General features: G+C 44.8%; 1 protein-coding gene across 1 annotated transcript in view; it reads right to left on the reverse strand.

The window, feature by feature from the left end:
- LOC140335034 (cytoplasmic phosphatidylinositol transfer protein 1-like) overlaps positions 1–15,942 on the reverse strand; it is a 50,244-nt gene that overhangs the window by 6,212 nt on the left and 28,090 nt on the right. Inside the window, exons 3-9 of the mRNA XM_072417386.1 lie at positions 15,310–15,458; positions 5,124–5,212; positions 4,322–4,329; positions 3,326–3,397; positions 2,912–3,007; positions 1,162–1,317; positions 775–838 (exon numbers count right to left, since the gene is read on the reverse strand). Of these exons, the coding sequence (XP_072273487.1) occupies positions 775–838; positions 1,162–1,317; positions 2,912–3,007; positions 3,326–3,397; positions 4,322–4,329; positions 5,124–5,212; positions 15,310–15,458 (634 nt within the window). The remainder of the gene's footprint in view (positions 1–774; positions 839–1,161; positions 1,318–2,911; positions 3,008–3,325; positions 3,398–4,321; positions 4,330–5,123; positions 5,213–15,309; positions 15,459–15,942) is intronic.

Below are 15,942 nucleotides of genomic sequence, written 5' to 3' on the forward strand. Positions count from 1 at the left end.
TGGGTATATAAAGGAGAGTTAAGGATTGGGGACATCAGAGTACCCATGGTAACACCCATGACTTTATGTTAGAAAAGATTAAATAAATCAGTCATTGGGCCTGATAATCACTCCTGACAGTATTAAATAGGATTTTTTAAAGCTAAAGCAGTACACTTAAAAATCCACCTAATTTAAAATTTCCTGCCCGGGTCCTGCCTACCTGCCTGCACAGTCCCGCTCTCCGGGCACGCCTTTGCAAGCAAATGCCCGGCCACTTTCTGCTTCCTCTAGCATCACGTAAAACGTTCACACGCTGGGGACGCAGATGCCGGCCAGGCATCGCCAGCTTGCACAGATGCCCGGCCCTCATCGGCAGGAGAAGAAGATGCTGACATCGCTGGAGGACGCCGCGGTTACCGCTCCAACCTGAGCTACACTCGGGAATACCCCCAGGGAGGTTAATAAAGCTTTCCAAGACTGGACATAATAGACTGTCATTGGAGAAGCTAGGTGATCCAGCAAATCCTGGAATGGATCTGGTCTAGGATTGAAAACATTTACCATTTATTAGCCAATGAAGAAGAAAGAAATCCAATCCATGTTGGCTATGTTCTTCTATGATAATCTATCTTCTCCAATTTTGGAGAGCTTTTATAAAACAGAATCATTATACCTATGGCAAGTAGATCACATCTTCATGGTCTCCAAAGAGTTATAAGAAGATGATTCAGTTTACTAATTCACCAGTCATAGGTTACCAAAGAGCATGAAGAGCTGTAAAGGGACACTTACCGTACCACTCATCTACCCATGCAAAGGCTTGCCGATGGCCAACGATCAGAAGGTCCCGAATAACCTAATAATGTAAAGGAGAAGATATCAGAGTGGTGGTTTCACATGACACATCTAAAACTGGCCATGAACGAGGCAATTTAATGGTGCAGTCAGGATTCTGATTCCATTTTTCTTTTTCATAAAGCATATCAAGACATAAAATAATAGCTTTGCTCTGACCTAATGAGAAAAATGCACCCACCACATCAAAGGATTGGTAGGCTGCTATTCCATGTTTGTTCCTGGATTCAGATACGCATTACTGACCTACATACAAAAGTGTTGCAAACAGCCCATGGTCACGTGACACAAGATAAGGACCATGAGAACAAAGCCTTCACCCACCTTGTGCACAAAATGCTCCACTCGCGTCTGAAGGCCCCACACCTCGAACTTGACATTGACTAATTTATAGGAGCACATAATGGGCTTTGTTTGGCACCTCCATCCTTCCTGAAGAGGCCCTCGGCCCGTCTTGGCGGAGTTGAAATGTCTCAGATCCTGCAATGGAGAGAGGGAAGAATGAAGCGGTCCCTTTGTGTCAGCCTGACATCGCAGGCCTTGCTCTTCCAACATTTCCTGAATATGAATTAGAATTAAATTAGAAATAGATGGAGTGCTGATAGCGGGAAGGAGTGCGCCGCCGAGTCTAGTAATGAACTCTTCTCAGAATAAAGCTTTCTTTACCCAGAATCCTCCTCTCCATGTGTTATAGCTAATAAGCTAAAGGGCGATGGGCAGAAGTGGAAAAACCGCACACAAAAGCGCATAAAATGTGATAATAATCTACCTACAGCAGGCATGGGCAAACTATGGCCCAGTGGGCTTTTTAATCCAGCCCGCTTTTATACTTTATTTAGATCAGTTATTACAAACACTCTCCGTCCATCTGGCCTGGCCCATCCGTCCAATTTTAAAACTCATTGTGGCCCCTGAGCCAAAAGGTTTGCCCACCTCTGGTCTCCAGTGTGGTGAGATCTTGTTGGGTGCCATGGGTAAAGCCTTACTATGGAGACACCTCAATCTGCAAGTTAAGGGTAGAAGGGAGACATTTTTGTCATTCTGGAATCAGAAAACACAAATTTTCTTTAATCTGGAGACAAACCAGGTGCAAATGAATGGCGGGAAGAGGAGCTTCTGGGCATTTCCTAGTGGCAGCTGCCCCCCAGCCCAACTGTTGGCTGGTTCCTAATGAAGCAATATTCAATATTCCACAGCAGAGGCCACCAAACCATTCACTATTGCCCCCATTCTTTATGAGGTTGGCCAGGCCCATTCTTTCCTATGGGCATCCATGGGTAGGATGCAGAATCTCAACCATGGGCATGGTTCATGGGCCCGTTGTAAGTGAACTGAAACCTTACCACTCCCTAAAGCTCCCATGTTCACCCCACCACCTCAAACCCTATTGATTTTGTCTTACCCATATGAACTGCCAGGTGCTGCAAGTAGCACCCGGCGACCGCCTGCCACTGCTTATCATGGAAACATTCTCATTCATTTCAATATTAAGTGGCATGGGGTAGCGGGCGGTGCAAGTGCCCTGTAACCCCTACCTGTGTGAACTTGCAACCGTTGCATTCATTGTAACAAAAATTCACATAGATTGTGATGGTTGCAGGGATTCCCATAAATAGTTCTGGGTTCCATTAAAAAACTTCTTGGACTCCCCTCCCCAATGTGTGCAACTTCCATCCTTGCAAAAGTCAGCTTTAATTGGGACTGGTACAGAAATACCCTTTGTGTGTTTAGTGTGACCGGTTCTCTTTAAGGGCTCATTCATCGCATTACTGGCATGGCATATGTTGCATTAGGGAAGCCCATTTAACCCAGTTGTTCCTATTACTCTTTTTAAAAAGTAGTAGTAGTACAATAGAATGTGTTGCACTTGCAAGGTGCATTCCGGGTACCTGATATCAATGCAGTGCACCAACACATGAAAGGTGCATTGCCACTTGTTATGGTAACGCATGCAGTTTTGCATGTAAGAGCATGCATTGCTGCAACACATTAGTGTAAATGAACCCTAACAGTTTCTTTTGGCTTTTGTATCACCTGATTCACCATGAACACCAATTCTCTTTGTGTCACCCACCTCGGTACTCCTGTAATATCTCTCCGGGATCTCCTCATATGCAATGTCCAGATGAGTCACCTCATGAGAATCCTCCGCCGAGTCTGAATTAAATATCTGAAAAAGATAATCAGACGTCAGTCTTAGATTTTATGCCTTATTGGCTAAAGGCTACAACCAGTCGGTGACTGGGCAGTGATGGAAGAAGCGGCACAGAAATGATCTAATGTTGCTCAGCTCGCTCTGCCTTAATTAGCTCTTTGTGCTGCTTCTCCCTCTCACACTCCAGCCCTGCTAGCTGTTAATGATCACAGATCTGTGTTGTCTTTGATATCTGACAGCTTTAAGCCAGCAGTGAGAGATCAATTTTATTCTGTCAATAAGCCTGTTATAAAATTGGACTTTGCCCACACAATTAAGAGGAAGCTGACTTACACTGTCGTTATCTCCGCAGTCATCAGAATATCTCGTCTCAATGTGGATGGAGAATTTCGGGAGGAAGGAGCACTGCGTTGTGGAAAAAAAAACAATTACATTATAGGTCACTGCTGTAATAAAATGAGGGGAGGAGTTTGAGGAAGCGGTCCAATCACTGGGGAAAAAATAATGATTGATTGGAAAAGTTTATTCTAACTGACTGACTTTATTTGGACTCTGAGCTGCCTTGGCCAGGGAGCCTCAGGCAGAGGAGGTGGAAAGGTTTACAAATGCACCAATCTTTTTGGATTTGACAAATGTGCCCTATCAGCTGATGACGATATTGCGCCTTAAAATGACATCATTACATTATGGATCATTTAAAGTCAGGGTGCTGCCAGAGACAAATTGTTACTTTACTGCTGCTCTGCTCAAATTTAATTTATGGGTGAATTACTCCCCTCCCACATGACATTACTGGTAGCTGGTGATTGGCTGCTCAGGCATTCACAGCTGTTCCTCAGGGGCGGGAACAACTGTATTTCTGTTTAAGCTTCAAGATGCAATCTCCAGCATACACGCTTGATAAATCCCAACGGCTAAACAGAGGGATGAAAAGGTAAATGGTGACTATAAGGTTGGCTCCTGCTCTGATGGGGATCTGGTCAAGTTTTTACTCCAAGATACCTATAAGATATCACTTTTTGGCAAAATCTGCATATCCATGTGTTCTTAACTGTAGGTAGACCAGCTCCTTCTCTATCAGACATGCAGTGACATAGTAATATCATCAAGGTGCAGCACTCATAAAGGAAACCTGGTGACATTTATAGGTAAACAATTACTGATCAATGGGGGAAGAGAAGACTGAGGAAATGCTTCTTTCTTCCTGCAGCAAACTGGTGACATCATCTTAGCCTGGACAAAGTCACTGAGCTGGAGCTCAATTACTTCATTTGTATATATTCCAAATTGTACTGCATTGGTTTGAAAGTAAGCAGAAAGGACACTTACTGTGTATTCTGTGGCCCCATGTGATCCGATGTGAACAGAAGGATGGACAGAGAGGGGTCAGTGTGTAGGAGGATGACCAGTGTAGAAGTATTAAAGATACAGAGTTCAGGCAGAATAAAGGAAAGGAGAGAGGAAAAAGAAGCATGCGATTAGTAGGTTATATCTGTTATATTTTGTAATTTTGGTTATACCATGCAGATCAGATATAATAGGTACAAGCCTTTCAAATAATAGTATGGTGCCCCCTTCTGTACATTTACATACAGCACAGTGTATTAACATAATTATCCTAGATTTAATCTGTACAAACAATACATCACAATACAGATAGTACCAAGTAATAAATCTGTTCTGGGTAAAATACCATGCGGTTGTCTGAAAATGTCCTCCTAATCATAAATAGCTTGTTTTACCATTGAATCTGCACTCAACAGTTTCATCTACCTCTTTAGAATTGTGCTTTGCTGAGTTCCAGGATCTGTGATCATTCTCCTATTATATTTTAATAATGAACAAACTTTTTTCAGCACAGCTGAAACACTGTAATAGCTGAATATGGTAAAAAGAGACTGGAGCACCATCTAGTGGCTGATTGAAATAATACAATACAAAACCAATATGCATATATATTTTCAAGGATCATAGAAAAAGTTTTTTTTTTAAACCTATTAAAAAAATGATCTTTTGAAACCATGGACATTTCTCTATCAGCTTTACTTGCTTTCGTTTTGCTATACTAACATATATGATCATTGGTTTGGACATGTACAGGCCTCACAATAGGGCAGATGTTCAGATTTACCTGTCACTGTGTAGGGGTAATAATTCCAGGCCTTCTCACAGACGTAAAACATCCTGGGAACCACTGCCCGGGCCCATCCAGGTAGCTTGCTGCAAGAGAGAAGGGAAAGGTTAGAGGGCGAGTGATGGAGTCAATGGTGGACGTAGCCAACATTGGGCTCCTGTGCAGGACTGACTTGGGCCCCCCTCTGCTAAACTGACTTGGAGACCCTATGGGGGTCCTTGTTGGCTGCGGAGGGTCTGGGGGACACTTTGCGCCTCCCTATGTCTGGTCCTGGATGGAGAGATCTCATTGTACCAATGATGACCCTTCCCAAGGTAACAATGATGGGAAAGGTTTCTTTTTTTTGAAATCGCTGCAATACACGACATGAGGGATCTGATTGGCGGTCAGGAAACCATTATTGATATAACCATGTTTTCCTGGCACGTGATACCCGGCGCTCTGTTACACAAGCCGTAGTTATGAAGAAAAATCGATAGAAATTGATTTCAGAAGTGACATATAACACCAACTAACCGCAATAATGGATCGGCGTTATCATATTTAACACGATCTCAGTGTGACTTCCAATACTAGGAAAATTCTGGGGATTTATTCCTTAACAACAACAGCAGCGATGTAACGCCTTATGTAAAAATGTCCTGTGCCTTTAAATCGATTCACCGCGGAAAGCTGGAAATGTTCTAGAACAATATGAAATGTTGAAGAAATCACTTTTTTGGACCTGCGTGGTTCTGAAAAGACTAGCTATGCCTATTGCAATGACGCAGGCTGCCTCGTGCAGGGTGGACCACCCAGAATGCAGCCGGCAAAAAAGCTGCGACCTGGCCAGTGCCGAGCAATGTGGACTGGCCAATAATCAGCAGTGGAAAATGCTAAAAATACAAATCACTTTGTATTTATTCACATTTCACGGTGAATATGCTTTGCAGCTCCTCCCAAAGTCTATGGTTCATCGGTGCCCATACTGTAAAGGTTTTTACCCAATTCAGATCTGTGCAATCTGTTGTATTCATTTGGAATATTCTTGGGTGACAACTTATTATGCGTATAGGTGTCCCTGAATGTGACAGAGGAGGTAAGTGACCCTCAGTTTTGGATCTCCAATGGATGATAAGGCTTTGCTCATAATATGGGAGCATTGTGAAGAATGTGGCGGGTTGCTCTGCCCATTTATGTGATTACATCGCATTCATGGAAGGCATGCTGCATTTTTTTTAAAAGTATAGGGCATAGGTGTTTGGAGTTTGCATGGGTTTCCTCCCACATTCCAAAAAACATTGGCTCCCCCCAATTGACCATAGACTGTCTTAATGACATATGATTATGGTAGGCACCTGACTATGGACTTTGTACAGTGCTACATAATATGTTGGTGCTATATAAATACTGTGTAATAATAAAAAAAAGGCATGGCTGTTATTGCAATGTAGTACATTGGTAATTAACAATAAATTTCAATCCAATGCATGTGATGGAGTTATTGCAACATTTCTTGCATTGGTTAATTCATTATGTGAATAAAGCTTTATAGCTGATGCTGCCATTGCTATGCAGATCATCCTCGCTTGACCTCCCCTCCCCCTCCATAGAACAGATGTTTTGTTGCAGATATAAGTCATTAGAAAATCCTGTATTGGGAAAGATATATGGCTGCCACTGCTAAATCTTTTCTGAAATGCCTTTTGGAAATTATATCAGCTATATGCATTACATTCTGCTTCACTACAAGAGCCTGTTCCTTACCAGCATGCTGCAGAGAAGGACCTTTGTTGTATGTGAAAGCAGTGGGCTCTTTGCAGAAGTCCAGTATGCCTTCTTCACATTTTTACACTGGCAATCAGCACAGCAAATGATCTCTGCTGATTAGAAAGCTCTAGCTTTGACTTAGCATAGGGGTGTGTCTGACCTCTGCAGAGAGACTCCTGCTTCCCTACAGAAAGGTCTTTGTCTGCAGCTTGCTGGCTGGGGACAGGCTTTTCTTTGCAGGCTGTGCCTTTTTCTTCTTAAGACTTTGTACACCTGGAATGTTTTTCAATCTTTGTAAATCTGTTGCCTGAATGAAGACTCACCTTATACCTATGCAGTACCATATCATACGTGCAGTATTTTATGTGTTAGCGTGCATTGCATACTAAGAATGGGCTGTTCTGCAGGTCTGTTCTGGTCCCCATATGGTTCTTGACGCTGCATTAACTGCTAGGTGCTACCATGACAGGTGCTACTGAAACCCATAAGGGGTCCTAATCATGTTGATTTCTCTATGAAGGTTTAGTTTTCAGGCAGCTCTGTCTCCCATTGGCTTCCTGTGCATGGCATGGTCCACTGTTGTCACCACAAAGAAATCTGCCCAGAGAAATGCCATGCAGCCATTGCTGCAGTGCATGTAGGGAATGGCTGCAGAGAGCTTGCATCCCATTATGTCCACCCTTGCATGGAAACCAGGGGTGCAAAGATGCAAAAAAGGAAAAGCTTTTGGAAAGCATTCAGCTAGGCATAGCTGCCATCATGGCTGTCTGTGCCCAGTACTGGGTAAACTTCCTGGGTGCCTCTCTCACTTCCAAAAGTTGCAAAAGTCTTTTACCGCTTGTTACCCCGGTCCCCCCATCCCTATGGCGGCCCTGCAGCTGAGTCCGCATCGACTTTAATTTCCAAATCTAAGCAACATGATCAAATGCTAATAATTCACAATCGCCCCGCGCTTCATTAATAAATAACACACAGGACGCCCTGTCCTTTCCTTGCGTCCGCCGCACCTTTAAAAGCATTTCGCCGCTTATGGAAATCCCAATTAAATGGGCTAGAATGAAAAGCCATCTAAAGATTCATCCGCCTGTCAAAGCTGAGAATTGATCATTTTTCTATTTTCCGCCGTGACACGGCTGAGCTAAAGGAAATCAATGGCAGGCGAAGCTTTACACCCCTCCCATCCCCCTGGCCCATGTTTAAGAATGGAGTTTTGCTTGAAGCGGCCGCGGTTGTGAATGAGCAATGAGAAGGGAGTAAGATCGGCTGAGATGGTTTGTCAGCGGGGACCCACTTACTGGTACTATAAATAGAAGGAAGTGGATTGGTGAGAGATGGAGGGAGCTATAAATAGACTCGGCGCTGTCGGCGCTCCTCTCCCCCCCTCACCTCCTGCGTGGGTCTGTGACATCTATCTACCTGGATATTGGCGTTAGCTTCATACACGAGCGCCCTTTGGGAGCGATTACCATTGAAGTGTGCGTGCAGCTGGCCTGACAGCTAATGTACCCATCGCTCCTCTGAGGAGTTCAACACAAATGAATCTCGATGGATGAACGATGATTAAACTCACAATGGTATACAATTTTTGGCAGAGTTTGTTGAAAAATCGCTCACATTACGTCTCGCCCAGCGCATGCCTATTGGATGGGTGCACGCATGAATGTTCAATGTGTGTTTTTAACAAATAATTATTCAACAAGCTCATGTCTAGGGCAATAGGGAGCTCGATGAAAAATCACCCATATTATGTCATGAGATGGCTGCACACATGAGCGTTTGTTGTCTGGTGGTTTTTTAATGAATAATTATCAAACAATGTCTCCAAATGAGGTCTCCCTATTACATGATGGGCCCCCATAAGTGGCCACACATGGCATGGACAACTGTGGTCACCACCAGGAAGCCCAGGGCAAGGATGAGTTGGTTGAAAAATCGCCCATATTATGTCATGCCCAGCACATGCCTATTGGATGGGTGAGCACATGAGTGTCCGTTGTTCAATGTTTTTTAATAGATAATTATCCAACAATGTCTCCAAATGTGCTCACCCTATCACACAATCCGCCCCTACAAACAGCCACACTTGGCATGGTCAACTGTGATCACCACCAGGAAGCCCAGATCCAGAGCAATGATGAGCTTGTTGAAAAATTCCCCATATTATGTCATGTCCATTGGATGGGTGCACGCATGAGCGTTCGTTGTCTGACGGTTTTTAAACAAATAATCATCTAAGGATGTCTCCAAATGTGCTCCCCCTATCACATGATTGGCCCCTACAAATCACCACACATGGCATGGGCAACTTTGGTCACCACCAGGAAGCCCAGGTCTAGAGCAATGATGAGCTTGTTGAAAAATTGCCCATAAGATGTCATGCCCAATGGATAGGTGCATGCATGAGCGTTCGTTGTCTGACAGTTTTTTAACAAATAATCATCCAAGGATGTCTCCAAATGTGCTCACCCTATCACACGATTGGCCCCTACAAATAGCAACACATGGCATGGTTAACTGTGGTCACCCCTGGTATGCTCAGGTCCAAGGCAACGAGGCGCTCGATGAAAAATCACCCACATTACGTCAAGCCCAGCACACGATTATTGCATGTCTGACGTTTTTTCATAATTAATTATCCAAGGATTTCTACATATTAGCTCATTTTATCACATGATCGACCCCCATATGGCATGGTCAACTGTGGTCACCAACAGGGCAATGATGAGCAGCTGACGCTTTACTGATTGCATATAGACAGGAAGTGGCTGAAAGAGGCTGGAGGTGGTCAAAAGCACGGAGATGGAAACAAAGGGTGGCACTTTTTTATGATACTCCACCAAACTAAGCGGGCTATGAAATTGATAAGAATGAGACATATTCAGATTTTTCTGCTATTTCCTATAAATGTATAAGCGTATTTAAAACAAAACCTCAACCTTTCTTCACAGGCGTTGAATGTATAGGTTGTGAACACGTTCCTCTGTCATTAATTTGTCTTTTTTAGATTCTCCAGCTTATAAATACCCTCCATTTATCCTACAACGTCAGCACACGTGCCGGGCAGAACCGGACTGGCAGTGAAGAATCCAAGGACGTTGCAGCAAGAGAGACGTCGATTCGTATCCGGAATCTGCGCTGGAGTTTATTTTTCACATCATTGGAGAAGAACAGCTGCAGCTTTTCATAATGTATTATTTATTATATGGTAAGAGCCCTGGCGCCTCAGAGAACCAAAGCATCCGGCTATTAGCGGCGTTTAAAATAAAAATGATCGTGGTAAGAAATTAACAGTTGAGGGAATAGACTGCCCTGAGCAGACTTTATATCAATTCTTTTCAGGGAATTTATTGAGGAGGTTTGTGCTGAGTTCCTGGGTCTGTACACCTGCTGTGTGCATTATGAGGGGTTCTCACCATCCCTGGGTTGGGATCCCAGGATTTTAACCATGCTGTACCCATTTTGAGGTGTTCCAACCATCTATCGAGTTCCCAGGTCTGTACACCTGCTGTGCCCATTAAATGGAGCTCATGCTATCCCAGTTCTGACTTCCCAGGCCTGTACACTTTCTGTGCCCATTATGAAGAGCTTGTGTTATTCCTGTTCCTAATTCCAGGGCCTGCACACCTACTGTGCACATTATGAGGATCTCATGCCATGCCTGTTCTGAGTTCCGAGGCCTGCAAACCTTTGGTGCCCATTATGAGGGGTTCTCACCATCACTGTACTGAGTTCCTGGGTTCACACACCTGCTTTGCCCATTATTAGTGGTTTCGACAATCCTTGAACTGAGTTCCTAGTCCTCTACACCTGTTGTGCCCATTATATGGAGCTCATGCCATCCTTGTTCTGAGTTTCCAGGTCTGTACATATTATGTGCCCTACAAAAGGGGTTCTCATCATCTTCATACTGAGTTCCAGGGTCTGTACACCTGCTGTGCCCATTATAAGGAGCTCATGACATCCCTGTTCTGAGTTCGCAGATCTGTACATCTGCTTTGCCCATTATGAAGAGGGACCATCCTTGAACTCATTTCCCAGGTCTGTACACCTCCTGTTCACATTATGAGGGACTCATGCCATCCCTGTTCTAAGTTTATGGGTCTCTACACTTACTGTGTCCATTATGAATAGCTTGTGTTATCCCTGTTCTGAATTCTTATGCCTGTACACTTGGTTTGTCCATTATGAGTGGTTTCGACCAACCTTGAACTAAGTTCCCGCGTCTGTGCACATGCTGTCCATTATATGGGGATCCCATCATCTGTTTGTTGTGATGGCTCATCCATAAGGCAACCTTAGCACGAGCCTAGGGCCCACTAGCGGTCTGGAGGATCCGCTTGCAGCCTTGATACCACATTTATCCCATCACAATAGGTGGACCAGGTGTGTTGAATTACCCAAACTCCCCCATGATAGTCTAACTTCTCCAGTCTTGGACAGCTTTAATAAATTAGACCCCATGTCTTCATGAAGCTGGCTTTGTACACAAGGGTACAGTCTTGGTGGAACAGACAGGAGTCCTCACCGTACTGGTACTACGATCGGAAGTGCACAACCTTCTAAAATGATATGTTGAAGCACCATACCCTTCACTGAAGACACCTGAACCTGAGGGGAGTCTGCAGACTTTTTGTAATATAATGTAGGTGAGATGGTGAGATGCCAACAAACCTCTGGTCATATAGTACACTATGTTGTGTATAGAAAGGCAAGTGCATCATTGTCCATATCAGTGGTAGCCATGTCCTGGTCAAGTCCTTCTATAGGTGAACATTGTCCGTTGTAGGTGTAGATGTGTATAACACATTACTGTGGCATATAGAAATTATGATAACTGCCACTGCTGCCCCCATTTTGTAAATAGAAGTTGCCTGGTTCTTTTTTTGACCATTTGCAAAAATGAATAGCTATGTCCAAGTAAAAAAAAATCTGGTGCAGGAAGTTCATTATGTCTTCAAGCCAGTGGTGGAATGACCACTCAGTTGCCTTTCTTATGATCCATGGAGGTATGGACCTGCAAATGTTCTTGCAGCTGGACTCTTTGAACTAAATATGTCCTGTTTGGTCTAGAGACCCATTAGGCCCTTGGCTTAGTCCCAGAAATGCTGGACCAAGGAAATGGGTAATGGGCTGGAAATGGGTACATATAGGGTTTGTTATTTTTCGAGAGGGGGCTTCAGTGAAGGTGGTCGGAGCTGGGATTTAAGTAGCTGATGTGGATTTAGAAAAGTCAAACTCAGATGCATAGTTCTTCTTAATCCCCATCTCAAAGAGGATCAGAATGACAGACCCATCCACCAGCATTGTGCAAAGGCGAGGGCAGTGTTGGCAGCCTACGAGTTTTCTTGCATGTCATAGCTCATGTTGGAAGCTAATTAAGCTTCGTCCTGACTGTTCGACAATGTGGCCGTAATTACATTTTTCTGTAGCCTTGGGAAGGGTTAACAGCAAGCTTGCCAATGTATCAGATCACATTCTGCTTCAATTAACCTTAATAGAGCAATTTGGGCAACTGCCTGACTAGGGTTATAAATGGGCGCTGTCATCTTACGCTCCCGCTCGCTCTGTAATTAGCTGCTGAGTGACTGCAAACAGTCTATGAGATAAATGTGCAGGTTGGCTTATGGGCTCAGCTACACGGCAGATTTTAACCACCTGTGAACGCCAGGCTTAGGGCGAATGGCCCGCTCGTTGGCGATGCATTCATTTTAGATGAGGACGCTCATCAACAAGTGGTTAAATCTTGCGCCCACCAGTGCTTATTATCGCCCAGGGAGGGAAGGTCTCTTAATGTAGCTTGATGCCCAACAAACGAGCCAGCACTGATGCCATGGTATACTGTTGCAGCTTGTGCTGCAGTTGCTATGCGACCGCTGCCACCTGTATCAGACCCAAATGGTTCTCTGCGGAGAAAAATGGCTACCAAGGGCTCAAGGACTGATTGTGAACCAATGTACTGTGGTGGAATTATGCTGCGGGTTATGGTCTGTCTGTCTGCTGGCATAGAAAATAATTCTGCCTTTATGTTTGAGGAGGAAAACCTAGTGAACCTACACTTAGCTGATAGCAGGCACTTCATAATCACAAATAACACATACAGTGTTAAAAGAACATTTGGGGCAACTTGTAGCATCCAAGAGTACTAAAGCTTTTTTTGAACGAGTCTCTGCCAAGACAAATGGGCAATCTTACCCACGTACAACATCCATATTGCCACCAATGTCATCACTGAGATGGGACAGAGAAGGAAACCTAAGCTGGCAGGATGAGTTAGGATAGAGGGGGCAAAGTCAAGATGTGGGGCTCAGGCTTGATGAAAGAGGACAGGTAGGATAGAGGGGTCAGCCAGAATGGAAGGGGTTTTGTTTTTAGGATGGAGAAATACATACAGAATAGCAGGGGTAGTGAAGATAGGGTGAACAGTCAGAATGGAAGGATCAGCTAGGGTGGTGGGCTCAGCCAGGGTAGAGGGGATAGTCAGGATATAGAGGTCATTGGGGATGGTGGGGTAATCCAGAATAGAGTGGGTAATTAGCAAGGAGGAGGTGAGTCAGGATAGAGAGGTTGACCAGATTGTTGGGGTCAGCAATGGTAGAGGTAATAGCGAGGATGGAGAATGGTGTTCTAAATAGCAGGGGTCAGCTAGGATGGCAGGGTCAGCCATGACTGAGGGGGTAGTTGGGGAGTAGGGGTGTAGTCAGGAGGTGATGTCAGCCTGTAAAAACGGGATAGTCAAGCTGGAGAAGTCAGCTAGGATAGCAGAATCAGCTAGGATGGAGGGGTGTAGTCAGGAGAGAGGGGATAGTCAGGATGGAGAAGTCATTTAGGATGGTGGGGTAAGCAATAAGAGAGTGGGTACTTAGCAAGGAGGAGTAGAGTCAGGATAGAGAGGTCAGCCATGGTAGATGGGGTAGCGAGGATGGTGTTCAGAATAGCAGGAGTCAGCTAGGATGGCAGGGTCAGCCATGACTGAGGGGGTAGTTGGGGAGTAGGGGTATAGTCAGGAGGTGATGTCAGCCTGGAAAAACGGGATAGTCAAGCTGGCGAAGTCAGCTAGGATAGTAAGGTCAGCTAGGATGGAGGGGTGTAGTCAGGAGAGAGGGGATAGTCAGCATGGAGAAGTCTTTTAGGATGGTGGGGTAAGCCATAAGAGAGTGGGTAATTAGCAAGGAGGGGTAGAGTCAGGATAGAGAGGTGGTAGATGGGGTAGCGAGGATGGTGTTCAGAATAGCAGGAGTCAGCTAGGATGGCAGGGTCCACCATAACAGAGCGTTAGTCGGGATGGAGGGGTCAGCCAGGGAGAAGGGGATAATCAAGCTGGAGAAGTCAGCTAGGATAATGAGGTTAGTCAGAATGGTGGGGTCAACCTGGGTAAAGGGGAGATGAAAGGATGAAAAGGACAACTAGGATGGCAGGGTCAGCTAGGATAGAGGGCGGTTGTCAGAATGGTGGGGTCAGCCTGGGTAGAGGAGGTTCTTAGGATGAATGGATGTAGTCAGGATGAAGGGATGTAGTCAGGATGGTGGGGTCAGCCAAGGTAGAGAAGATAGTCAAGCTGGAGAAATCAAGCAGCTAGGATGGAAGAATCAGGATGGAAGAGTCAGCTAAAATGGGGGGGGGGGGGGGGATAGTCAGGATGGAAGTGCCAGCTTGGATAAAGGGATCATTTGGGATAAAGGTAATTGAGATAGAGGGGTCAGCTAGGATAGATTAGATACAATAGTCAGGATCCAGGGGGTATTCAGGATGGAGAAGTCAGCTTAGATGGCAAGGTCAGTCAGAGCCCTGATTGTGAGGGGTATTTTTTATTGCAGAGCCAAGTTAGTGGTAGATATTCTCACCTCCCTGTAGTGACCATGGCTGTTCTCCCACCCTCCCAATGGGCTGATATCATTGCACACAAGGAGGTAGCATCAGAAGTGGGGTGAAGGGAGGCTCTAAAAAGCACTGTGACCCATACTCCTCCTCTTCCAGCCCCGCCCTTCAATTTAGGACCACCCCAGAGGAACACTCATACCACTTGTGCCCAGAAAATCCCTACACAGGTACGTTCTGACCTGGCCTCGAGAATGAGATCACAGGGCCATATTTCAGCAGCCTCCATACTTTTTAGTTCCTATTAAAAGAATGTAAATGAGACTCTAGTGAGCTACATATCTCGGCTCTCTGTGCTCAGTAGATTGTAATATCGGGCTGCACATGGCATTTTCTCACCAGGACTGCCAACTAATTTGCATTCATGTAAAAGCTGTAAAGTGCAAATTATTCTATGATGAGCAGAATCCACACAAGTGTACGGCAGGTTAGCTCTGATTTTTTTTTGCCTTCCTGCAAATTCTCAGAGGTGGACTGGCAGCTTATTCATATATTTGGACTCCCTGTGCATTGGGTTTCTTCTTTTTGTGTGTACCTACCTGTGATACTGTGTACCTACCTGGATAGGTGGACTCGTTTCTCTGTGTACTGGCCAGGCCCATAGACTGGATCGTGATGCGCTCTGTTCTCCATGACCTCTACGCCCTCTCCGCGATCGCTCTCCTGGTGGCTGTGCTTGCTGATGGTATACAGCTGTCCAATTCTGTACTGTTAATGAGAAAGACGGAGAGAGGGCTAAAAATATCCAGTCATTAGAAAACATAAACCCAGAGCAATGACCCCGCACATCAAACAGCCCCTCCAGGGGTATCACCTTCAGCTTATCATTGGAATGATATAAGTGAGCTGCCAGCACTGCCAATACATCACTGAAATATTAACAATAATGTTCCCTTCAATCACTCGCCTTGTACCCTCAATACTAGCACTGCCTGTAACCCTAACACTAACCTTTCCTTTACCTTAATCATTAACCCCAACTGTAACCCTAACACTAACCCTTCCTGTACCTTTATCATTAACTCCAAATGTAACCCTAACACTAACCCTTCCCCTACCTTTATCATTAACCCCAACTGTAACCCTAACACTAACCTTTCCTGTACCTTTATCATTAACCCCAACTGTAACCCTAACACTAACCCTTCCTGTACTTTTATCATTAACCCCAACTGTAACCCTAACACTAACC

This window comes from Pyxicephalus adspersus, chromosome 7, assembly GCF_032062135.1.
Source record: "Pyxicephalus adspersus chromosome 7, UCB_Pads_2.0, whole genome shotgun sequence".
NCBI lineage: Eukaryota > Metazoa > Chordata > Amphibia > Anura > Pyxicephalidae > Pyxicephalus > Pyxicephalus adspersus.